Genomic DNA, 24985 nt, shown 5'->3' with positions numbered 1-24985 from the left:
ACTTTTCACAAAGTGATTTACGGCGGACACGGTGGCAGCAAATGGCACGTTACTTTTACATTGTGGTAATATAGGCTACTACCTGTTTTAACACCAAGCTACCGATAAATGCAACCTAATAGGCACAATGTACTGTAGTGCCTTGGTTTGAGGTTGTCGTTTTCAACATTCGTGTATTATACACTTTTTTTCCGCATTTTATTAGCCCATTAGCCATGAGGCTATTGCTCATACCATATTTGATCGTGTCATTGCAACATATTCAAACCCGTGGATAATGGTCGTTGTATGGATATACAGTGCAGTCAGGAAGTACTTGGACCGTGGTACAATGCGTCATCTTGGCCGTGTACTCCACCACATTGGATTTGAAATTAAACAATGTATATTAGGAAGGAATTGATGAGGAAGCTATTGAACAAAGCGGACTAATCGGAAACCTCTGAGCAACCAACTGTCCGATTAATTTTGGTCCCCTAAAATAGGAGAAAAAGCATGCGATTCCTACACGGATCAGCATATATGGATGTAAATACCTTTTAATTGAAGGTGACAGTCAGTATTTTAACCTCATAGCATTGTTTCATTTAAAATGCAACGTGTTGGTTTACAGGGCCAAAGAACAGAAATTATACAACTGTCCAAATACTAACGGACTGCACTGTATACTCAACCAATGCACATACTGAAAGAGAATGAGTCCAATACAGGTAATGCCTGTATTGAACCATTGGCAAGCTCAGACTTAATGTCACTTTAACCTGTGTTGTAATGTTTTCCTATTCTGTAATATAAACTCACATATACAGTTCAGATAGTAGTTTCATATGAAGAGGAACATACCAGGTGACAAACTCATTTTGAAAATGATACTTAAATTTCATTTTTAAATTATTCACCATTCAAGCATGGCTTCCTTGAGACAGCCAAAACTGAATACCACAGGCAAGAGCACCTTCCAAATTTTATATAACTCTTGTATAAAATGATGAGCAAACTTTAAAATCACCATTTTGTATATATACATATAAAAAAGCAGAACCAGACAAATCTACTGCAGTGGTTGTCAACAGGGGGGCCTTGAGATGATGGGAAATTAGCGAAAGCTTCAATCATAAAATGGTAAATAGTTGTAATTTATATAGTGCCTTTATCCAAAGTGCTGTACAATTGATGCTTTGCATTCACCCATTCATATAGACGCTCACACACCAACGGCGTTTGGCTGCCATGCAAGGCACCGACCAGCTCGTCAGGAGCATTGAGGGGTTAGGTGTCTTGCTCAGGGACACTTCGACACACCTAAGGCGGGATCGAACCAGCAACCCTCCCGACTGCTCTTACCACCTGAGCCAATGTCGCCCCATGTATCATAAAACATCATGATGTGAGTAACTATTCAGCTAAGTAACAGAGCAAGCATAAATTAATAGTATACAAAATGTTATCTTTTTAATTTCCATAGAAGCCACTCTCACGTTTGCTGTTTGCCATGACATATTTATGGCAACATTTAAATAATCATATTTGCACCTTTCTGGGGTTATATAGTATAGGTTTGACAAACTGCATTGGAGTGTGTACAGGTGGACTTGCCATGTTGACAGGCAGACAGGTTATCATGGCCGGAAGGTCGGGGGGGTTTGGGGGGAAAAAGATTGAACCACTGCTCGACAGATCCTCTGAGATCGAAGAATCCGTACGAGTCACCAGAAACTATGCGCCTCTCATCTAGCCATGAGCCATCTGCAAGAGAACTCAACACATTCACTGAACACAAAAAACCCCAGTCTATGCACTGGCCATGCTACTCAACTCCATAGTTTCAATGTGGCGATTTTGACCGATATTGCTGTGAAAACGCCATTTGCGGTCTTCCCCCCTTGCGATCATTCACGCAGGTGTGTTCTTGCAATTTTTCCGTAGCAGCACCGGAATCTCCCTTCACCCAACGTTTTCGAGATCAGGAGAATGCAGAGAAGACTGAAATGAGCTGAACATCTGTTTAGAATATGACTAAATTCGCTAAATTTCAAACTATTCCTGAAATTAAAGGTACAATTGGTCATTTCTGACTTTTAACAGTCGGGAGAGGAACCGCTGCAACAAACACCGTTTATCTCTCCCCCTTCTCTGTGAACATGTCTTGTAACAATGTTTTAACACAAAAATCTTACCTATTGTACCTTCAAATCAGCAGTCACTGTGACGAGCCACCATTATAAAAGATGGTCGGCTCCATATTAATCATTTTGATATCTGCCATTGGTGAAGGTCTGATTTTCTGACTCATTATGAATAAGCATTAAGGGTCGCGGCCTAAGACAATACACCCAGCAAGACATACCCATAATCCTTCAAGAACACGTGGCACCAGCTTTGGCTTTGAAATACTGCCACCAAGATACAAAATAAATACAAAATCATCACCCAACTCATACCAGGTTTGAGGATCCACAGAAAACAGAGGAAAGATGAGCAGCAAGCAAGCAGCTGCCAATCCGGATCATACATCGAACACCTGCGGTGATGATGAGAAGAACAGGTTCTGGAACGGGACACCGAAAGTCCCATTTTGATATATATGGCACGCAGTTCAGCTGCTCCTCTCTGCACCGCGTACTGCAAGGCGACTGGTCGCCCTCTCCTGAAAGACCCACCCAAGTCTCGGAATTTCATACCAAATTTAACCGGTGAATTATTTACTTGGCCCAGTTATTTCCGTACGTGACGCCGGCTGCCGGACGGGGCAGGTCCAGCGGCCGGGAGCCCTGGATCCAGAGAGCCACAGGCTCTGCTGGTGGCACTCACTACACGGCGCGCCATTGGGTAAGTGAAGGTAGTGGACTACACGGGACACTCACCTCACCGTGGTCCTTTGGTCTGAATGGCTGCTGGCTTCCGAGGTGAAAACAAAAAACCAGCAGACTGCAGCTCTTCAGGATAAAGGTCACAGACCACAGGCTTAACCCTGTGAGTGAGCCGGGGGTTGAGAGCTAGGGGACAATTAGCCAACGAATCTAAACAATTGACCCTCCGTGACAAATTGGCCCGTCGGGGAATGCAATTGCCCTGCCCTAACAAGCCACCTGTAGACGTTTTGCCCCCATTTTACACATTACATTTTTTTCCACGTTAACCTCAGATGTAAATGACAAAAAGTGCACTCCTGTTTCAACACCCTGTTTCCTGTGTGTGGGTAGGGACAGGACAATCTTCAGAGCTGTGGACGAGAACTCCACTCCCCCTGCTGTCCTGACATAGGAACTCATAACAATCACAGACCAGTACATCAGACAAAGGCACAATCTGGCAGGACTAGTAAGAACATATCCAAGCAGATGTGGACTGTAGATTCATCAGACCACTCATCAGCTGAACTGGGGTTGAACAAGACCTGCGATGACATAACCAGCATTCTGTGAGCACTGCTACAATCAAGGAGCCTTTTCCATCGTTGAAGGTCCCATATTGGGGAAAAGGACATTGCCCTTGCTAAAGGGATAATGAAGGAGTTGAAGGTGTTATAAAAACACCGAAGGTATCAAAACACAGGCACAGTCCCCAAATAAATCCACGCAATCCGTATGAAGGAAATGAGCATTTAAACTAGCGGTTTGGACTTCTGCGAAGTTGTGACGTGACAATACGCCAGTTTTCTTCAGCAGGGAACGAATCCAAGCACTCGGCACAGACGGTGCTCTGTTCATCGGAGCTAGCCCGCCAATCAGAACAGAGGTTAATCGCTATTAACGAGCCTTAAAGACACCGTCACTGAAACAGCCGGATCTTGGTAAAGCTCACGAGAGGCGACGGAGAATGGAAATGTAAAACTGGACAGATTGCTTTTGGCACGTGAAACCACACAAACGTCATCATAAAATAAAACACTGGAAAGGTGTACAATATGGGACCTTTAAAATTATGCACACACACACACGCACACACACACACGCACACACAATACAATTTTTTCTCCTCAATGCCCACACTTTACCTGTAAAGAATGCAAAACAAACAAAAAACAGCAGAAAGCGGTTTCATTTTTTCTTTTTTTTTTTTTCTTGTTAAATAGTAATAAATACATGAGATGCAGTGGTTTAACTTTTTCATTTTTTCTGAAGCAGGAGGGTTAAAAAGTTTTTTTTATTCATTTATTTTTATTTATTTATTTTTTATTTATTTATCTGTCTGTTTTTCTTTAGCAGCAATCCGAACATGGTTGAGTGGAGATAGCAGCCGAGAGAGAAGAAGTTTTCTTTTTTTTTTGACTTGATGGCAAACAGCACTCACAGAGTGTGGTGAAGGAGGGAGAGGAGGAGAAAGAAAAGAGGAAGGAGGGGGGTAAAAGGTGAAGTCAGAGTGAGAGGGGGTGGGGCGGGCAGGGGCTTGAGGGCAGTAAATTGTCCCCTCAATCTATTGAACCCCTCCCTCCTGCTAAATATTGACGACCCCCCCTCTCTTCCTTACAACAGAAAAAGGGGGCAGAGAAACAGAAAGAGTGAGCAAGATTTGGCTTAGCGTATCCAGTTAATCCAACCCACAATTTGTTTTTTTGTGTTTTTTTTTGTGTAACTTTTTTTGTTGTTGTTGTTGATTTCCGTCCAAAACGAAAGAGTCAGGTGGTGAGATGGTGAAGAAGAAGGCAGACTATTATGTTAAACAACAGGGAAGCATTTTGGTTTTCCTTCAGGCAAAATGTTTTCTTTTTTGTCGTTTTTCTTGTATTTTTTTCCTCCTTTGTGTGGTTTTTGTTTTATTCCCCCTCTCCTTAAAAAGCGGCTCATGTCGGCAAAATGTTTTAGCCTCCCTCCTTGTGTTTTTTTCTCTGTGTGGTGACTACTTTTTCCTCATTTTATTTGATTTGTATTCATAGTTTGAAATATAAGCCAGTGTTGTCAAGCGAGAGAAGATTTGAAACATTAAAAAAATGAAACAAAAAGTGAGGAAAATTGACCAAAATGAAAAACAAAAATACAGAAACCCATTTTGTTTGTCTGTCTTGTGTATGTATAGGTGTTGTTTGTCCCTCAGGAAAGTAAAAAACAAAAACAAACAAAAAATAAAAAAAAAATAAAAAAAATAAAACACTGAATAAATAAAACCAATAAACCCAGGAAAAAAACATACCGTTCATTTTCATTCTCTCCGATTCCCACATTTACCTCCTCATGTAGTGACTTTTAATAAATTAACAATTTACAATTAAACGCCTAGACTTCAGAAAAAATAAAATAAAAAAAAAAGATTAAAAAAAATAGCATAGGGCATCCTCTCTCTCCTCCTCTATCCTCTCTTCACAACCCAATCAACTTTCCAATCCTGTCCTTCCATCACGCTTTCCATTTTCCAAATACAACCCAAAACAACAACAAAAACCCCCAATCTTGCTGCAAACCTGTCCTGAAATCACATAAAATCAAATAATAATAATAATAATAATAATAATAATAAAAACAAACTTTCTGAAACTTTCTGTTCCGTCTACTTAAGCCCCTTTTTCCTCCCCTTCAAATAAAGAAAAAACGAAAAAAGAAACAGAAAAGAAAAATGGTTTCAAGCCTCCCCCCTTTAACCCTCCCTCAACCCTCTCCCCATGCAAAGCAAAAACTTCCTTTGATATTTCACAAGTTTGTCTCTGTTTATCCGTGTGTATGTGTGTGTGTGTGTGTGTGTGTTTGTGAGCGTGCGTGCGCGCAGGTGTATGTGTGCGTGCGTGCGTGTCTGTTCGCATGTACTTGTCAGTTGTCGTTATGTTATGTCACTTTAAAATTTTGTATGGCTTTTGGAATTTGTTCAAGATTTATCAAGAGTTGGCCGCATTCTGGCCCCCTCCGCTACCACAGACCCCCATCATGGCCGATTCCTCGGAATCCGGCCTACCCCCGCCCCCTACTCCCCTGGGCGGGACGCCCCCGGTTAACATACTGCCCCCGACCCCGACGCTTCCCTGGGGCGGGTTGTTATTGTTGTTGCTGCCAGGGTAACAGGGGGGGATGTACCCCAGCCCGGAGGCAGCTACCATGCTGTCCTGAGAGGGGGGCGGCTGGGCCAACTGTTGCTGGGAGGCCGCCGGGGGCGGCGGGGGCGGGGGCTGGGGGGCCATGACTGTCCTAGTCCGAAAGGCGGAGAGGCCCAGATGCAAGGTGGAGGAGCTGTACTGGGTGGAGTCCAAGCTGGGAGGCGGGGGCATGATGGAAGACTGGCCCAGGTGATGGTGGTGCGTGAGGCTGAGCTCGATGCTGTCCTGCATCTGCGGGGAGGTGAGGGGGATCAGCTGCTGCCCCGCCGGGGCCTGCTGCTGCCCCTGCGGCTGGTTCTGCTGCCCCTGCTGCCCCTGCTGCCCCGGCCCCTGCTGCTGCTGCTGCTGCTGCTGGCGGAGCTGCCTGCCGTTGCCGTGGTGACCGCCGTAGATGGGGTGGGGGTGGTGGGGCTCCATCATGCCGGACAGGAAGTGGCGCGAGTGCTGGGTCGCGGCCGGCTTGTGCAGCAGCAGCTGCGGGTAGGCGGGGTCTCCGCTGTTGGACAGGGGGCCCACGCCCCCCTCCCCTCCCGGCCACAGGCGCAGCTGCTGCTGAGAGGGGGCCTGGGGAGAGAAAGAGAGAACGAGGGGGACAGTGAGAGAGAGAGAGAGAGGGGGGGGCAGGACAGAGAGAGAAAGAGAGAGGGGACACCGAGAGAGAGAGAGAGAGAGATAGAGAGAGAAGGGGGCAGAGAAAGAGATGGAGAGACAGGACAGAGAGAAAGAGGGGGAGAGAGAGAGAGAGAGAGAGAGAGACAGGACAGAGAAAGAGCGAGAGAGAGAGGGGGGGAAAGAATGAGTCCCGTCGTCCTACGACCGCCCACAGTCCCAAATTCATATCAATAAAACCCAGTTTGTTCGTTCTACTCCAGTTTTCCCTGCTGCTGGACCTGACAGGCCACTGGAGGTGAATGCAGCCCCGGTGTGAGAGCGCACACCTGTGACAGCAGGTCCTTCAGCTCGTCTGAGGCGGGTGACAAACACTGCCCACCGTCGACCCATCGCGGTGCCGTGCGCGAGCCCGTTTTAACAGCGCCTCTTAAAACGCCAGTCTCTCTGGAGTCAATATTTTATATGGGAGTGGTTCACCTGACTGCGGGCTCCACGGTACGAGTCCCTCCGGCTAAAGGGTTCTACATTTCAGCCGTAAAAAGGAAATTAGTGGCCAAACGCGATAAAATAAAATAAAATAAAATACCGCCACACTGCTCCAGCAGCAGGGGGTCGCAGCAGCAGAGAACTTTCTTAAACTACAGGAACACAATTAACATCGGTGTTATGCAAAACTACACAAACCAGGGTGCTCTGGGGTGAGGCTATTGGCAACGCTAACGCCGAACAGGAACGCGCTTAACTGGTGGACGTGCGGCTGGCTTTCCGCGAACGAGGCTCACCTGTGGACTCTGCATCTCGTAGTCGGTGTGAGTGACTGCACTGTTGTAGTATCGGTTGCTGTACCGGTAATTTCGGTTGTCATTGGAAGAACCGCTAGACCCACCTGCCAGGGGACAACAAGAACAGAGGAAGGAAGGGAGGGGGGGGGGTCAGACATCAGAGGAGATCTGGATCACTGGATCTGGCCGATCAGAACCAGAGCAGTCCTGTAATCATAGTCGGTCTGCAGCCTCTCAGCCTGCTCCTCTCTTCATCTCCCCCTAATTCTATCACCCCTTCTCCATGCCAGTATGTTTAGCTCCCCTCCCGCCCCCCCCCAGGATTACGGAGATGAGATGGCTCGGCAGCAGAGAATTCTGGGAGTTGGAGTTTATTACACTCTGAGGGGGAGAGGGTATGCCGAGAGGTACAGACAGTGTGGCCTCTCCCTCCCACCCAGTCACAGGCCTGATTCCTGCCCTCACCTGGGCTCCCTTCATAAGAACCCACCTGCGCCGTCCGTGCAGAGAAAGGAAGGCATTTCAAGGCCACTGTGACAGCGGGTAATTTTACGATGGTCACAGCTGGCATGGTTAACCCTTTCAGTCCCACTCTCGACCTTGTATCATTTCAACTATTACAAGTACTACTGTACTATTGAGCCCCTATTAAGAAAACCCTACTAAACTCTCTCAACATTCTACATTTTCTCAAGCAAAGCCAAAAGCCCTTGGGATTTGGGTGTAGCCACTCCGTATTGGGCTTGGGACCGGAGGGGGCTCCTGTAAGGCTGCTCAGCCACGCAGAGGCTACCCACCCGAGCTGGAGACGGAGCTGGTGGTGGAGGTGGAGTGGCTGTGGTCCATGGCCGGGCTGGTGGAGGTGGAGCTGCTGGTGTTGGTGCCCTCGTCCGTGGTCTTCTTGAAGAAGTTGTGCTGCAGCGCGTAGAAGGGCGTGATGCGCGTCTTGGGGTCGTAGTCCAACATGCGCAGGATCAGGTCCTTGAACTTTAGGTAGTCGCAGGGGGCGTGGCCCTGCTCCCCGGCCCGCCGCCCCCCGGGGCCCCCCGTCTCCACGCCCAGGATCTCATGGAGCCGGCGCGTCGCTGGGGGCTTGTACTCCTGCAGGAGGGAGAGGAAGGGAGAGGAGGAAGAGGAGGGAGAGGAAGGGGAGGAGGGAGAGGAGGAGCGGGAGAAAGAGGAGGGAGAGGAAGGGGAGGAGGAAGAGGAGTAGCGGGAGAAAGAGGAAGAGGATGAAGAAGTGGAAGTAGACAGGGAGGAGGGAGAGGAGGAGCAGGAGGGAGAGGAAGGGGGATGAGGAAGAGGAGGAGGAGGGGAGGAGGAAGAGGAGGGAGAGAAGGAGCGGGAGAAGGAGCGGGAGAAAGAGGAAGAAGATGAAGGAGACAGGGAGGAGGAAGAGGAGTGGGAGGAACAGGGATAAACAGGAGGATATAGGTATGAAGAAGAGATAGAAGAGTGGAGGAAGAGGAGGAGGGATAATGAGAGAGCAGTCAGTAATTAGACCTCACTACTCCACCCCAAAGCCTACCATCACATCTCTACTCATACTACTTCTGCTGCTGCTAACCCTGACGGCACTTCATACTAAAGCACCCGTACTCCAAGTCAGTCAAAGACCTTTCATCACTTACTGCCATTAAAGTTAAAGGGGTTTTTAAACTTACAATCTGAACATGCATTCTTTCTTTTATAGTAGAAACACGAGAACACAGCACAGACGAGCACAGACACAGACACAGACACAGATGAATGGACGGGGGTAAAGGATGAAGGGGACAGAATGAGATCTCATGAGCTGGGGAAGAGGGACGCTGCAACATCGCCATGGTCACCTGCGCTCCAGGCTGCCCGCAGGACACGCCCACATTTCTCCCGACAATGTGTACAGCACACACAATACACACACCCGGTCTTATTAAATACACACACCCGGTCTTATTAAATACACACACCCGGTCTTATTAAATACACACACCCGGCCTTATGAACAACACATCATACTACCACGCTCAGATACACACACCCGGGCTTATGAACAACACATCGTTCTACCACGCCCAAATACACACACCCGGTCTTATGAACAACACACCGAACTACCACGCTCAAATACACACACCCGGCCTTATGAACAACACATCGCACACCTCAGCGCTTATATAAGTGACATATCCCCGTCACACAGAGCCGGGACCAGACACACACGCAGCATTAAAACTTTGCTCCCACTTCAAATCAGGGTGATATTTTCCATGACATTTTAAGGGGTAATGCGATATAATTTTATAAGGATTTCTTGGGCAAACCAGGGTTTTTGTGAGGCGAACATAAATTGTGAGAGCCATTACATCCACATATATTGTGTCTAAAAGAACACAGTTTACCAAATGGCAAAGACGTTTGGATGCGTAATTAATGTACACATTGGTGAGCTGTCCAATTTGAAGTACTGTCACCATGCAGGTCTCCCAAGACTTGATAGTATGCGACTTCAAGCTAGCGAGTTGGCAAGAGAGATGCAAATTCTAATATATTTTTTGTCTTTAATTATGTAGCCAATTTTCACACACTTTTCATTGATTGTGGTACATTTGAGCCCTTTCAATGAATCTTTCAGGATGCAAATATTTTCGGGGATTTTCCAGAACTGTGGGAAGTTAGGAGCCCCGATGAAATCAAAGCAAAACAGAGGCAGTTGGGCTGTGAGCTGGTATTAACCTTTAACCCACCTTACCCCCGCTTCCTGCCAAGCGCACCAGTAATCCAGTAGGCATTTCCTTATCTGGGTTCACCCTCCTGTCTGCGCGTGAAGGCACCGTCTCACCTAACCCATCACCTCAGCACCCCAACTCCCTTCTCCTCAGCCCTGCCAAGGTCAACTAATCCCAGAAAAATACACCTCAACCAGCACTGCCTCAAACCGCCTGACCCGGCCCCAGGCAGGATGCAAAGGGCCTTTTCTGCGACCTGCTCCTAAGTAAAAGTCGGCCTCAAATTCAGGTTCAAATTCGGAATGACGTTTTCGACGTGTAAAAAACCCGCACGTGCACAGTAACTAGCGCAGAGCGCGTGTCTCAAGAGGCATGTTGTTTCATCTGACCTATGAATATCAATGTGAAATTTTTGCCATATACGGTCCGATACATTTCCAAAAAAACCACATGATCCCCGCCCCACAGTCCAGGAACCAGGCGCTGTACGGTCAATGGAGAACACCTCTCTCACGTTGTAACTGGAAATGCAATGTAGACTGACTGCAGCGTGAGAAATAAAGACGCGATTGGTCAGTAGGGAGGGTGATCTAAGCTCCTGCTGAACACACTGAGTCACTGTGAGACAAGGCAGGATGTTTCTATCGACCTCCAGCAAAACTAATCACCCCCTACTGAGACAAGCAGTTTAAAGTTAAGGCCCCTTTTCATGAGATGAGAACATCACGGGACGGGATGAGTGAGGTTTCATGATGTCACAAACGGGTTGAGCCGCCACATTTAACAGCGGCCGGCCTTTACCCGAAGCAAATGGGCATCACAGTGACGGGAAAAGGATTCTGATTGGCTCACTGAAGTCTGTGATTGACAGGCAAATGAAGCTCCACCCGTCATGGGCATCATGAAACCTCAAGTCTTGGATGACAGGTCGGTGCTCTTTATCCACACCACGTTCATTCCCAAAACCAACCAGTAGGGGTCACTGTTGCATGGCACTGTGGTTATTGAGCCCCCAGCCCAGAAGAGGAGGTTAAGGCCGGTGGTTAAAGAGCTCGGACCGAACCGGGGGGGTGGGGGGGGTAAGATGATGATGATGATGGTCATGTGTGGAAGGGACGAAGGCAGAGAAAGAGAGATATCGCCGGAAGGTGTAAGAAAGAGGAGAAGGTGTTTTCTGTTTCTTTCTCCCACCCTCCTCTTTTGTCCCCCTCTTTCTCTCTCTCTCTCTCGGAGTTGGACTCGGGAGGTGGGAGGGATCAGGGCGATCAGATGGAGAGTTGGGGAAAAAGTAGAAAAAGCAGATTTTTACTCACAGAGGCCGAGGGATAAAGTACCTTCTTTATATCCTTGTTCTTCTTGACGGTCCAGAGGCCGTCGGACAGTTTGTCGAAGTATTTGCGGGCTTTGGGGGCCTGGTCCAGCATGTGGTTGGGCGGGACCCCCAAAACCTCCACGATCTTATTCATCTGATCCACCTGCAGGGGGGACAGGGCGGTTTAGTGGCCGGGGAACGGAGCTTTGATCCTGGGGCACAGCAAGGCAGCTGTCTTCCCACATTACCCCTCATTAATCAGGAGAAATAAAGCTGATTGTCACACGGTAAAGGTCCCTGCTGGGGTCACTAGTGTTTGGCCTTATAGCTGAGCATTCTCTGGTGGTGCCACTAGTGTTGGGCTTTATAGCTGAGCATTCTTTGGTGGTGCCACTAGTGTTGGGCTTTATAGCTGAGCATTCTCTGGTGGTGCCACTAGTGTTGGGCCTTATAGCTGAGCATTCTCTGGAGGTGCCACTAGTGTTGGGCCTTATAGCTGAGCATTCTCTGGTGGTGCCACTAGTGTTGGGCCTTATAGCTGAGCATTCTCTGGTGGTGCCACTAGTGTTGGGCTTCATAGCTGAGCATTCTCTGCTGGGCCCACTAGTGGATGTGAAAATGTGTACATATTCATTACGCAGGAAGACATAACATAACATCTCTGCCTCTGAAACCTAAGTGCACTTTCAAAGACAGGGCTGCAAGCAAAACAAAAACACAACCCATGATATAAAGGCTCACCAATTATAAAGCACAGGAATGCACTGGGAGTGGCTTTTTATTTGTATTTTTTGAATATATATATATTTTATTATTAGGCACAGCTCACATTAATCAACATTTTCAGTTTCCACACCAATGTAAATGTGGCAGTTAGCTAATGAGCTCATTTTCACCTGTAGTCCCTAACCAGAATGTCTTTGGACTTTGGCTTCAGTGTGTGGATTTTGGTTTCGCCACTTATGAAATGATTTGTTGAGAAACAAAACAGAATCAGCAGCACAAGCAATAATACTACTAATATTAATAATAATAATATTAATAATAATAATACCTCATTGGAGCCACTGAACAGGGGCTCTCCTGTGTGCATCTCCACCAGGATGCAGCCCAGGGACCACATGTCGATGGCCAGGTCGTAGGGCATCCCCAGCAGCACCTCCGGGGAGCGGTAGAACCGGCTCTGGATGTACTGGTAGATCTGAGGAAGGAGAGGAACGACGGATGGAGGAGAGGAGAGAGGGAGAGAGAAAGTGGGGGGGGGGGGGGGGGGGGGGGGTAGTGGTCAGATGAGAGCGGGATACGCTCAGCTGGTCTTGCTTTCGTAACCGTGTTTGTGGACAGGAGGATGCTGAGGGGACACTGTGTGCTGAAGGCTGGCCCGGGGTGTTGTTACGTCTCTAATCCACTAGGTGGCAGCAGCAGCAGCAGAAGGGTGCAGCATCCTCGTTTGGACTGCGCTCTCCAGCTCCTCTACGAAGACGTTTTTTTTTTTTTTTTTTTTTTTCTTCTTTCTTCGCCCCACTGTTTGAGAGATTCCTTCTAAGACGTGCCGTGAATGTATACTTATTTTTCTACCTGCGAGAAACCACAGCAACCCCCTACCCCCCCCCCCCCTCTGCCCCTCACCCGCCATCCATTTCTCTCCATCTTCACACAGAGGCATTTCTCTGGTGGGGCGGAAACAAAACCGGAGTCCCAGGGCTCTTCTTGCCATCCGTTTCAATTCCTCTCAGCCGCCAACCGGCACAGACCGGACACTGGGAGCAGCGCACCGCATTATGCTCCCTCTCTCCACGCCTGTGTGTACAGAGCCCAGCCCTGCTCCGGCACGGCTTTGTCTAAGCCAGACTACATCTCCCACAGTGCACTGCTCTGAGCCACTGCTAACCCTGAACCCCAAACTCCCCAGCCTACGCACTTTATTCACCTTGACTTTCCAATCATCATCACACACAAAGCACCGCCGTGACCTTCTGGGAGCCACTAACCACTCCGCCTACAAACCGTTATCATTGACCTTCCAAACTACATCTCCCAGAATCCTTTTGGCCCAAACCTCCCCCCCCCCCACCGCCCACATACACACCGGGTAACCTTGACCTTTCCGGGAAAAAAAGGCTCACCCGCTGGCCCAGCTGGCAGGAGCTGCCGAAGTCGACGATCTTGATGGCGCTGCGCTTGGGGTTGCACAGCAGGATGTTCTCGGGCTTGAGGTCGCAGTGGATGATGCTGAGCTCGGGCGTGGCCAGGAAGAGCAGCGCCGTGCAGAGCTGCTGGGCGAACTTGCGCGTCAGGTTGAGCGAGACGCCGCGGAAGTTGGTGTTGCGCAGGAGGTCGTACAGGTTGTAGGAGAGAAGCTCGAACACCAGGCACAGGTGGTTGCGGAACATGAAGTGCCTCTTCAGGTGGACTGTCGAGGAGAGAGGGGAGGGGGAGAGAGAGAGAGAGAGAGAGAGAGAGAGAGAGAGAGAGAGAGAGAGGAATAGAGGGAGAGAGAGGAATAGAGAGAGAGAGAGGGGGAGAGAGGAATAGAGGGAGAGAGAGGAAGAGAGAGAAAGAGAGAGGGAGAGAGAGGGAAAGAGAGGGAGAGAGGAATAGAGGGAGAGGAAGAGAGAGAGGGAGAGAAGAAGAGAGGAAAAGAGACAGGGAAAGGGAAGGAGAGGAGCAGGGAAGAGAGGGGAAGGCGAGGAAGAAGAGAGGGAGAGGAAGAAAGGGAGAGAAAAGAGAAGGGGTAGAGAGAGGGAGAGATAGAGAGGAAGGGAGGGAGAGAGAGAGCGGGGGGAAGAGATAGAGACGGGGGGTAAGAGATGGAGAGAGGGAGGGAGAGAGGGGAAGGGTTAAAGCGTGCACTCCACAATACCCTGACAACAAGGTCACAAGCAGGCCTCTGGGTGCTAAGCCCAAAGAACAAGGGGTTTTCAGCTGAAACGCTTTTTCCTGGGAACACCCAGTTCAGAAATTAAACCCCAGGCACGGCTAGGTCTGCTCCACCAAAGCCTAACGTTAAACCATCTGCCACATGGCACAGGAATGAAGCAGCCCCTCTTAGAACATTTCCTTCTGTTCACACCAACATCACAGCATAGACATTTAGTACTATAAATAGAACAATGATGAAAATATCATCAAGGACATGGAACTATATTAAGGATAAGGGGTATGTTCCCCATTTTGTTAAAGAACCCTGAAGAACTCTGGCACTTCTGGAACCAGTACTCTACATTTAAGGAGTAGTATTCCTGACCTCCCCAGGAGTGTGCGTACGCGCGCGTGTGTGCGTGCGTGAGAACCGCAAAAGCTCACCAATGTAGTACTTCATCTCGGTGTCGTGTTTGTTCATGAGCTCCAGCAGGCGCAGCTCGATCTGGGCCTGGTTCAGGAAGGCTTTCTTGTTCTTGATGATCTTGATGGCCACCCACTCCTGCTCGTGGTGGTCGTACGCTTTCACCACCTGTGGGCGCAAGGGTCAGGCAGGGACATCGTTCGTTCGGGCTGTGGCCATTCAACGTCGTGTCAAGACGCCCCATTGCCTTTGTTTCCTGCTAATTTGCCTCAGCTTAAATTCTGCTTCTGTCCCTCTCCAACATCCTGTTGGTAACACTGCATCGCGGCACCAAGTCACCCACTCCATCCACCCCTACCCAGCTGTGGTAACACCGCCAGTACGTTAAAGCCACAGCACGCTTCAGGTGCATCGCCTCTTCATCACCATCATCATCACCATCATCACCTGACCGTTCAAACTCCACTCCGATTGGCCACTCGCTCGCGAGCACAGGCCGCTCCCCTCACCTGCCCGAAGGAACCCTTGCCGATGAGAGAGTCGATCTCGTAGCGGTCCAGCCACTTCTCCCCGTTCTTGACGATGTAGTCGTAGTTGTCGTCGTCGTAGCCGTCGTTGTACACCTTGCGCTCCTTCTTGGTGCTGGAGTCCTCGGGCGGCACCTGCTGGGCACGCCGCTTCTTCTTCGTGTAGTACACCTGGGGAGAGGGACGGGGGGACGGAGGGGACGAGAGCTACTCTCAGCGACACCACAGCGCACCTTTACCGCCACCCGGGCGCCGGCTCTCGGCCAACACACTGATCTGAGCCAATCACTGCTGTTTTGGTGTGGGGAGCAATAACGCAGTGCTGCCAACCAACCAAGTACACACCGATCAGCTGATTACAGTCCCGCCCATGAGGGTTGGATGAGACCTCACTCTCCTGTCAACAGGACAGGCTAATGCCTGGGCTTTGCATAATCTTTGCCATAGGCTAAACTGAATCCCTCTGAATTTTGGGTTTATGAAGTCTCAGCGTGACGTCTTCAGACAGCCCCTGCTGCTCACCTGGCATTAGAAAACTCCAAGCAGAGACCCTCTAAAACTTAGAAAAACCCTCAGAACTTAAGAGCGATTCGGTTTTGGGTCAGACAAAAACCGACGCCATACAGGAACAAACCAACTTGCGGGAAAGCAACTAAAAATTTTACCCACCGTGTCCGGCGTAACCAATTAGCTTTTTAAATAAATAGATACGCTTCCTGAACTGGCCCTAAGGTCCCAGGCATGCTCGCTCACCTCATTGATGTGCTTGTAAGTCTTGATGAGATCGACGGAGAGTTTTCGGAGCGGAGCGCTGGCAGGATCTCGAAAGCTCGGGGGGATCCTCCTCTGCAGTATGGTCATATCTGACAGCACCTGGAGCGGGAGGGACGAGGGGCGAGATGCAGGTGAGGCGCAGGTGAGACGCAGGTGAGACGCAGGTGAGACGCAGGTGAGACGCAGGTGGGACGCGGAAGAGACAAACCCAAGACACAGCTCACGCTACTGACGCCATACAACCCTCTGGGCATTAGCACTGTTAGTGCTGTATTTGATATTGCAGTGCAGGGCATTAGCAGTGTTAGCGGTGTATATGATATTGCAGCGCTAAGTGTTAGCAGTGTATATGATATTGCAGTGCAGGGAGTTAGCAGTGCTAGCAGTGTATATGATATTGCAGCGCCAAATGCTAGCAGTGTTAGCAGGGTATATAATATTGCAGCGCTAAATGCTAGCGCTGTTAGTGGTGTATATGATATTGCAGTGCTGGGAGTTAGCAGTGTTAGCGGTGTATAGGATATTGCAGTGCAGGGAGTTAGCAGTATTAGCGGTGTACATAATATTGCAGGGCTGGCCGTTAGCAGTGTTAGCGGCGTATATGATATTGCAGTGCTAGCCGTTAGCAGTGTTAGCGGCGTATATGATATCGCAGTGCTGGCCGTTAGCAGTGTTAGTGGCGTATATGATATTGCAGTGCTGGCCGTTAGCAGTGTTAGCGGTGTATGGGAACCTGCAGTCCGCTGCTGAACAGAGGTCTGAGCGGAGCAGGGCGCTGGCCGTCAGCAGGGGAGGGGGGGGGGCGCTCGTGTGGTCAGTACCTGCTGCTGCTCAGCCATGGAGTGGATGTTACTGAAGGAGGGGTGGCTGTGCTGGCTCGACATGGTTGGCTCAGCGGGGGAGAAGCCCAAGGCAGCAGGCTGGCAGAGGGAGGAGGAGGGGGGCTTGCATCCTGAGCTGCTTCCACCTGCACAGGAGAGAGAGAGAACGGGAGAGAGAGGAGAGAAGAAAAGGAGAGAGGGGAGAGAAGAGAAGGAGACAAGAGAGAAGGATGAGAGGAGGGAGATAGAGATAGAGGGAGAGAGAGAAAGACAAGTAGAGCAGGAGAGGGAGAAGAGAAAGGGGGAAAACGTGAGAGAGGGAGACCGAGGGGAAGAGGGAGAGGGTGGGGGAGGGGGACAGAAAGATGGAAGGAGAGGAAGGGAACGGGGGCAAGGAAGAGAAAGCAGGAATGAGCGAGGGAGGACGAGGCAGAGAGATAAGGAGAGAAGAGAGCAGGAGGGACAGAGGAGAGAAGGTTAATGCAATGCCCATAATCACAGTCATGCACACTTAGGCATTGATAATGCTGAGGACTGCACACACTTGGTTGAGGCATAAGGCTCACGTTAAAACTGCACCCACCCATTCACGCATGAACACACACACACACAGACTACAGGTGAAGGAGTTCGGCCACAGTGAACAGACTTCCGGGTGGTGACCGTACGGAGGCCGGCCGGTCCACGCTGCAGTCTCTGAGAGTAACTGGGGTTCAGGGGTCACCGCACACAGGCAAGCGGCACCGCAGTACCCCCCCCACACACCCAAGGACCACAACTTTAACACCAGCCAGAGAATAGCCCCTTTTTACAGGCCACAGAAAACAAAACGAACAAAGAAATGTCAGCCAACTTCTGAGCGGTAAACCGCTTTTTTGTAAAAAAAAAAGTAAATAAAAAAATAAATAATCGGGAGACTCCACCTTAAACCGCAGTCACCCTCCACTAGGGGGAGTGTGGAGGGACAAGACTCAGCATATCCATGTAAAAACAACCCCCCCAAAAAATAAAAAAAGTGTGAGGCCTTACCTCCTCTGCAATAAACCTATGATGAGGTACAGCGAATCAGCGTGGCAGTTATCTTTATTGCGGCTCATTCCTCTGGCCGACACCTTCACCCGTGCCACTGTTTACCCTTGGGCAGGTTAAGGAGCCCCCGTGTATCAGACCCGTTACCCAACGCAGGGGGAGAGGAGGGGAGGGGATGCCTCCGTGCTCGCCCGCCCCAATCGTCTGTGAGCGTAAACGCAAGCGTAAAAGTCAACGCAAGTTCAAGCACTCATCTCGATGGCAGGCAGAGCTGCTGAGGGGCACGCCATTTTCTCCTCTGAGGGTGTGATGTCAGAGACGAGACGTAAACGCGGCTCTCGAGAGCCTGACGTATTCACGGCGGGCCTTCCCCCTCGAAAACTTGTCACCCTTTTCCTTTTCCATTTCCATTTTGTGCGTCTGAAACGCTCTTCCACAGGTTGGGCAGTGAAATTCACACAGTGGGGAAACGGGATGATTTTGTCGGGGAACGGCAGGAGCGAGGCGATCCAGTGCCTGTGGAACACGGCCAAGCATGCTGGGACCCATCGGCAGAGACAGACCTACGCCCTCCAGCACCTGCCTTGCTGGGACCCATCGGCAGAGACAGACCTACGCCCTCCAGCACCTGCCTTGCTGGGACCCATCGGCAGAGACAGACCTACGCCCTCCAGCACCTGCCTTGCTGGGACCCATCGGCAGAGACAGACCTACGCCCTCCAGCACCTGCCTTGCTGGGACCCATCGGCAGAGACAGACCTACGCCCTCCAGCACCTGCCTTGCTGGGACCCATCGGCAGAGACAGACCTACGCCCTCCAGCACCTGCCTTGCTGGGACCCATCGGCAGAGACTGACCTACGCCCTCCAGCACCTGCCTTGCTGGGACCCATCGGCAGAGACAGACCTACGCCCTCCAGCACCTGCCTTGCTGGGACCCATCAGCAGAGACTGACCTACGCCCTCCAGCACCTGCCTTGCTGGGACCCATCGGCAGAGACAGACCTACGCCCTCCAGCACCTGCCTTGCTGGGACCCATCAGCAGAGACAGACCTACGCCCTCCAGTACACATGGCGCGACCCAACCGTATGTGCGGAAGGCCTCCCTCTGGATTCAACTGCAACCCAGACCAGGGAACAGGAGCGGTATTGATGCCAGACTTGGGTCAAATACAGAACTGTTTTGGACTCAAATAATTTTCTACGCATTACACAGCTTGCCTGGTGTATTGGAACATATGAAATACTCTCAAAGTACAAACCCCACCATCTGGTCGTCTTGGTCAGCTCAATTGCACCAGGCAAGATCAATTGAGCTCAGAAAAGTAACCCGGTCTGATTAATCCTCCCCCGGATCCAACAGCAGCTTTACTGGTCCCAGCAGAGCTCCCATTACTCAAAAACATTAGCCTCCATCAACCAATCAGCTTCTCAAACAAACCCAGCATCATCAAACGCAACGGCCCCTGCCAACTCAACGTTTATAGTCATTCGTCAGTCTTCACAAGCTGCTCCAGAAAGCACCACAAATAGCGCGTAGGAACTTTCTAAAAGAACAGTGGGCAGCCCAACCCCACTTATTCAAACAGGGTAAAGATGGGATCACAGGATAAAAAGTGGGGGGGGGGAAATCGACCGCCTGGCAACGCACAGCGATTGGTGCGTACTGGGCCCAGTCGTCCTGCACAGTGTGGCCCTCCCCATAGAGCCCGTTTTAAACGCTGCGTCCGTAAACGCGCGTCACCCGAGCACGCGCGGGTCCCACACGCAGCGCACCGGAATAGGCCACACGCTGCATGAGGGCGGCCAGTTGCTGGAGAGATCCACAACTTCGACTTGGAAACAGTCAGCAAAAATACTTCCTCCGGGAAGGAGGAGCGATGCAAATAACAGAGAGGCAGCGGCCGAGGGGAGGGAGGGAGGGAGGGAACAAAGTGCGCGTGCGAGGGAGAGAGGGAGAGAGGGAGGAGAGAGGGAGAGAGAGGGAGAGGGGGAAAGAGAGAGAGCCAAACAGGGAGAGAGAAAGAGAGAGGGAGAGGGAGAGGGAGAGAGGGGGAGAGAGAGAGAGACAGAGAGAAGGAGAGAGTGGGAGAGGGAAATAGAGATAGAGAGGGAGGGGGGAGAGGGAGAGAGGGTGAGAGAGAGAGATGGAGAGGGGGAGAGGGAAAGAGATAGAGAGAGAGGAGGGAGAGAGAGAGGGGAGAGGGAGAGAGACCGTTTTAACAGAGCACATCACAGCTTCTCGTTTCTCGTTTCTCCCTCATCCCGTTTCTGCATCTGTCCATCACATTGTTCGTTAACAACAGATCGCCATTCCCTACATACAGGAAGACTGTTGTAGATCTTTTTCCTCTCTTATTGGTTTTACCGTTTGAAAAGAAAGGCCATTCTGCTCCAATTAAAAGAAAATTATTCCACTGAACCACCATAACCCTGTCTATTGGCTGCACAAGAGTAGAAAAACTACCAGGAATACAGGTCTGTGACATAAATTAAATAATGCAAAGCAGACTGCTTTCACCGGTGCTTTTAATATCAGACAAGTGAGGAGTAATGGGGGATAATTTATCAGTGACACATGACAAGTTGAAATAGCCAAGCGATCAATGATTGCAGTTTAAACTCATTCTTCCACAGTGCAAAACGGCATGGCTGACCGCTATCAATCTGACTGCAAAAAAACTGTTTCGACTGTACGACCACTGCTGGACTCAAATCATGGTATTCCCTTGGATTTCTATTTTTTTTTTAAACCACTTAATACAGGGAGCCACATGATGGGGGGGGGGGGGAAGCGATGGGAAATCAAGCCAGCAACAACTTCCAACTTATTTATTTGATTCAAGGCATTTAATCCAGCGCATTACAGTTTGGTGGTTTGAGCCCGAGATCAATGCACGAACACACGATTCGCAAGATGCTCAAGAAGAATGCAGCTCCTTAACCTTAATACAGGCAGGCAACTGCAGCACTCCTGGTCCCAGCCAGGCTTACACACATTAAAAAACATCTTGGATAATGGATGGATAAGAACAGATGAGGAGGGGGGAAAAGGGTGAATAAAAGAAGAAGTGAAGACGAGAACACACCCAGAGCAGAGTGTGACTTTAATGAGGCTCGCGCCCTGCTCTCGTCTGACAGGGAAACGGGAACGCAGGGAGATCTGCAGAGACCTGTATAAATGTCACACTGCGCCTTTAAATTCTCAGCCGAACACATTGAGAACTTCCTGAGTGTGACATCCCCCTTCCTCTCCCTTGATTGGCGGAGCCCCCCTCCCTCTCTGCCTCCCCATTGGCTGCCGGTATCCAAGGGCTGGACGGCGAGGTCTCTATAAATAAACCTGGTAGCTTGTGCTGTATCAGCAACCCTTCCCACAATGCCGCTCTCACCCTCCCTCTCCCTGTTACCTCTCTCTCTCTCTCTCTCTCTCCTCTCTTCTCTCTCTCTCTCTCACTCTTTTTCTCCCCACTTTCCTCACGCACCAATCTGGCCAAAGCACTTACACAAATGTTCTGTCTAAGAGGAAATGGGGTGGGATGATATTAATAAAACATAACAGGTAAGGGTAAGTAAGTCTTATCTATAGATACACAGGTGCAGGATTTCACTTATGTAAGTGGTCAAATTGAAGGGGGGAGGCGGTGTAATGTATCAAACTTCATCTGAATTAAACATTTTCAGCAATTAACTGCATGCGGGCCGCAAAGTCCACTCCCCCCCCCCCCCCCCCTTCCCTTTGGCTACTCACAGCTGACCAAATACAGCTGCCAGCTGCCAATCAGGGTGTCACCATGGCAACAGACCAGCCTACTCCCTGTTTCTAAGGAAAGGGATGGGAGGGTTTTTGGGGGTGGGGGGGGGGGGGTATGTGAGCGTGTGTAATGCCAACAGCTGAATACCCCCAACCCCCCGCACCACCTCGGCCCTCCCCACCCCCCGGCCTTGTCGACCCCGCTCTTATTTCCTGTTAGGGTAATGGGAGCAGAAGAGCCACCGAGCCTAAAGTTGGACACACGGAGAGAAGGGGAGAGAGGGAGAGCAAGAGCAACACGGAGAACCCAACAGACAGAAAGGAAGGAAGACGGAAACGCAGATCGAAAAATGAAAAGACAGGGAGAATGGAAAAGAGGGCAGGACAGAAGCAGAGAGAGAGAGAGAGAAAGAGAGAGAGAGAGAGAGAGAGAGAGAGAGAGAGACAGACAGAGAATGAATGTTCTTGGCTTGGGTTTTTCACACTTCACAGTCTGCCTGGCCTCCCACTCATTGACAGGACACGCCACTTCCCACCAACTGAAACACTGAAACACTGACACACAGACACACAGACACACAGACACACAGACGGCCGCTAGCAGCACTGACACACTACCACGCGCTACAGACCGGGTCTCAAACGCTGACATACATGCCACAGACCGAATGCCACGCACTGTCACACACAACAGACCAGGTTCCAAACACTGACACACATGCGTGCGCGCAACAGACCAGGTCTCAAACGCTGACACAAACGCTACAGACCCCAGCGGGTTCTCAAACACCGACGCCCTGCCGTGCGAAACAGCGGATTTCTGCACGCACGGGCCTCAGAGGAGCAGCGGGAGAGGACATGAGGCCGCGGCTCTGCCAGGACCGAAGGCCTCGCCCTCCCCGTGATGAGTGTATCAGGCCCATAACAATCTGGAGTCCGGGGGACGATTTTAATGTGTGTGAACCAGAGAGAAAGGGGGAGGGGAGAGATAGAGAGAGAGAGAGAGAGAGAGATGGAGGGCGAGAGACAGAGGGGGGGAGAGAGAGAGAGAGAGAGATGGAGAAAGAGAGGTGGGAGAGAGCGAGAATGGTGGATGTGGCACAATGACTCGACATGTAGCATGAGCTCAGTGCTCCTGACACCCTGGACCAGGGCAGGTCAAGGGAGGCCGGTATCCCCCCCTCCCCCCCCAAGCTCCAAGGCCGCTGCGCTGAGAGACAGGCGCAGCTGGGACCCCCCCCCCTCCCCGCCCCATGCGCTCTGTGACACTGCGCTTTTTCACCGCCATACAGCGCCCCTGTGAGGGACACGTTCCGGTGCCCTTCCTCTCAGGTACACCTCAACCCCTCTGACCTGTGACCTGTGACCGTGGCTTCTGACTCCGCCCACAATGCCGCCTTTCATTTGCGCCAATCAGAGGGCAGCGTTTTACGCAGACGATGCAAGCTGACAATCGGACAGCCCGCTACACTCCCCACCTCACAGAAATAAACGGACAAAGGACAGCGACCAGACAATGGCATTCTGCCCCACAACCGAGGGGCAGTGGGGAGAGAGGGGCAGTGGGGAGAGAGGAGCAGTGGAGGGAGAGGGGCAGAGGGGAGAGAGCGGCAGTGGAGGGAGAGGGGCAGAGGGGAGAGAGCGGCAGTGGGGAGAGAGGGGCAGAGGGGAGAGAGCGGCAGTGGGGAGAGAGGAGCAGTGGAGGGAGAGGGGCAGAGGGGAGAGAGGGGCAGAGGGGAGAGAGCGGCAGTGGGGAGAGAGGGGCAGAGGGGAGAGAGCGGCAGTGGGGAGAGAGGGTGGCCTGTAGCGTAGTGGTTAAGGTAAATGACTGGGACACACAAGGTCGGTGGTTCGATCCCCGGTGTAGCCACAATAAGATCCGCACAGCCGTTGGGCCCTTGAGCAAGGCCCTTAACCCTGCACTGCTCCAGGGGAGGATTGTCTCCTGCTAATCAACTGTATGTCGCTCTGGATAAGAGCATCTGCCAAATGCCACTAATGTAATGTAAAGAAGGGCAGTGGAGGGAGAGGGGCAGAGGGGAGAGAGCGGCAGTGGGGAGAGAGGGGCAGTGGGCTGCTTTCGACAGGCCAGCTTGGGCCACGCCCCCACCCCGAGCACAGGCGGCGTTAAACTTCCGCGTGTCATCAGCCCGCGAGCCACCGCCGGCGGAATCCTTTACTCATTTCAGCGGCTGCCTTTTGCTCCCTTTCTTCTGGGCCACCCACACACACTGGCGGAGTCTCACTGCGGGAGGAGGGGGGAGGCCTCCAAACGGGCCCCAGCTTCCGCCTCAAAGGCTGAGTCAGACAGGGGGGAGGAGGAGGAGGAGGAGGAGGAGGACGCAAGGCAAGGACGAAGAGTACTTCACGAGGGCCTGGCACGACTCGCGTTCGCGCCCGCCGTCGCCCGCCGTCCGCCGCTCGCTCAGACGGCTCCCCGGTGGCGGTGGCGGTGTGTGTGTGTGTGTGTGTGTGTGTGTGTGTGTGTGTGTGTGTGTGCGTGCGTGCGTGCGTGCGTGCGTGCGTGCGTGCGTGCGTGCGTGCGTGCGTGCGTGCGTGCGTGCGTGCGTGCGTGTGTGTGTGCGCTTAATGCGGTGGTCTGGCCCTGAACCAGCCCCCCACACACGACAGGGGCACGCTCACACATGGACCCAAAAATCTGAGTCACTCTTCTCCCACCTGCGAATTCCTGAAATTCTGTATCAAATGGTGAATGGTGGGTCGATGTATAAACTTCTCATTCAAAAGGTGGTTCCCACTACCGGGCCTGTCGGCTAGGATTACCAGGAAGAGCGAGACTCTTTGGGACAGAGGGAGGGGCTCTTCGGGGCGGGGACTCTTTGGGACCGTACGGCCAAAAGAGCTGGGTTCAAGGCAGACACTTGGAGCACTTTTCCTGTAGGATTAATAGGCATCTGTGGGAGCTGGCTCCAAATGTTACACCTTTGACAGAGGGCGATGAGATGCAAGGGCAAACTGTACCCTGTGTGCTTTAATTCCGGTTTCGTCCCGTACTTGTGACTGTGAACGTGAAAGCCTGGCAGGTGAGAATTATGTGCATCTTTGCGTTAAAACTTCGAAGGAGCGGGGGGGGGGGGGAAAAAGCGAAAAAGGAAAGAGAGGAGCGGCAGTCAAAAGCCGAACCCGTGCCAAGCTTTCGCATACCGGGACGTATAGTTCTCTGGCTTCATCTGACCTCTCCACGATAGGGAATGCAACTCCACTGGGTGCATCGTGAGTACCTCCCCCCACCACCAATCCGTTCTGTTCTTCCCTCTCTCTCTGCGTCCGTCTCTCCCTCCCTCTCTCCGTGAGTCCGTCCGTCCGCCCCGTACTGAACTTTAGACAGTCACCC

At 51.1% G+C, this 24985-nt stretch overlaps 1 protein-coding gene across 4 annotated transcripts in view; it reads right to left on the bottom strand.

Annotated features, from left to right (window-relative positions):
* Nucleotides 1-1120: 1120 nt before the first annotated feature.
* Nucleotides 1121-24985, bottom strand: part of dyrk1b (dual-specificity tyrosine-(Y)-phosphorylation regulated kinase 1B) — a 58389-nt gene continuing 34524 nt past the window's right edge. For 3 of the 4 annotated variants that reach the window (XM_061240728.1, XM_061240719.1, XM_061240700.1), the window contains exons 2-11: nt 16848-16993; nt 16006-16125; nt 15235-15423; nt 14746-14893; nt 13566-13852; nt 12494-12640; nt 11441-11602; nt 8214-8517; nt 7417-7520; nt 1121-6586 (exon numbers count right to left, since the gene is read on the bottom strand). In XM_061240728.1, the coding sequence (XP_061096712.1) occupies nt 5807-6586; nt 7417-7520; nt 8214-8517; nt 11441-11602; nt 12494-12640; nt 13566-13852; nt 14746-14893; nt 15235-15423; nt 16006-16125; nt 16848-16910 (2304 nt within the window). In that variant the 5' untranslated portion in view covers nt 16911-16993 and the 3' untranslated portion in view covers nt 1121-5806. The remainder of the gene's footprint in view (nt 6587-7416; nt 7521-8213; nt 8518-11440; nt 11603-12493; nt 12641-13565; nt 13853-14745; nt 14894-15234; nt 15424-16005; nt 16126-16847; nt 16994-24985) is intronic. The other variant, XM_061240709.1, reaches the window with a different exon arrangement.

Source organism: Conger conger, chromosome 1 (assembly GCF_963514075.1).
Source record: "Conger conger chromosome 1, fConCon1.1, whole genome shotgun sequence".
NCBI classification, from domain to species: domain Eukaryota; kingdom Metazoa; phylum Chordata; class Actinopteri; order Anguilliformes; family Congridae; genus Conger; species Conger conger.
This window is presented reverse-complemented; position numbering and strand designations above follow the sequence as displayed.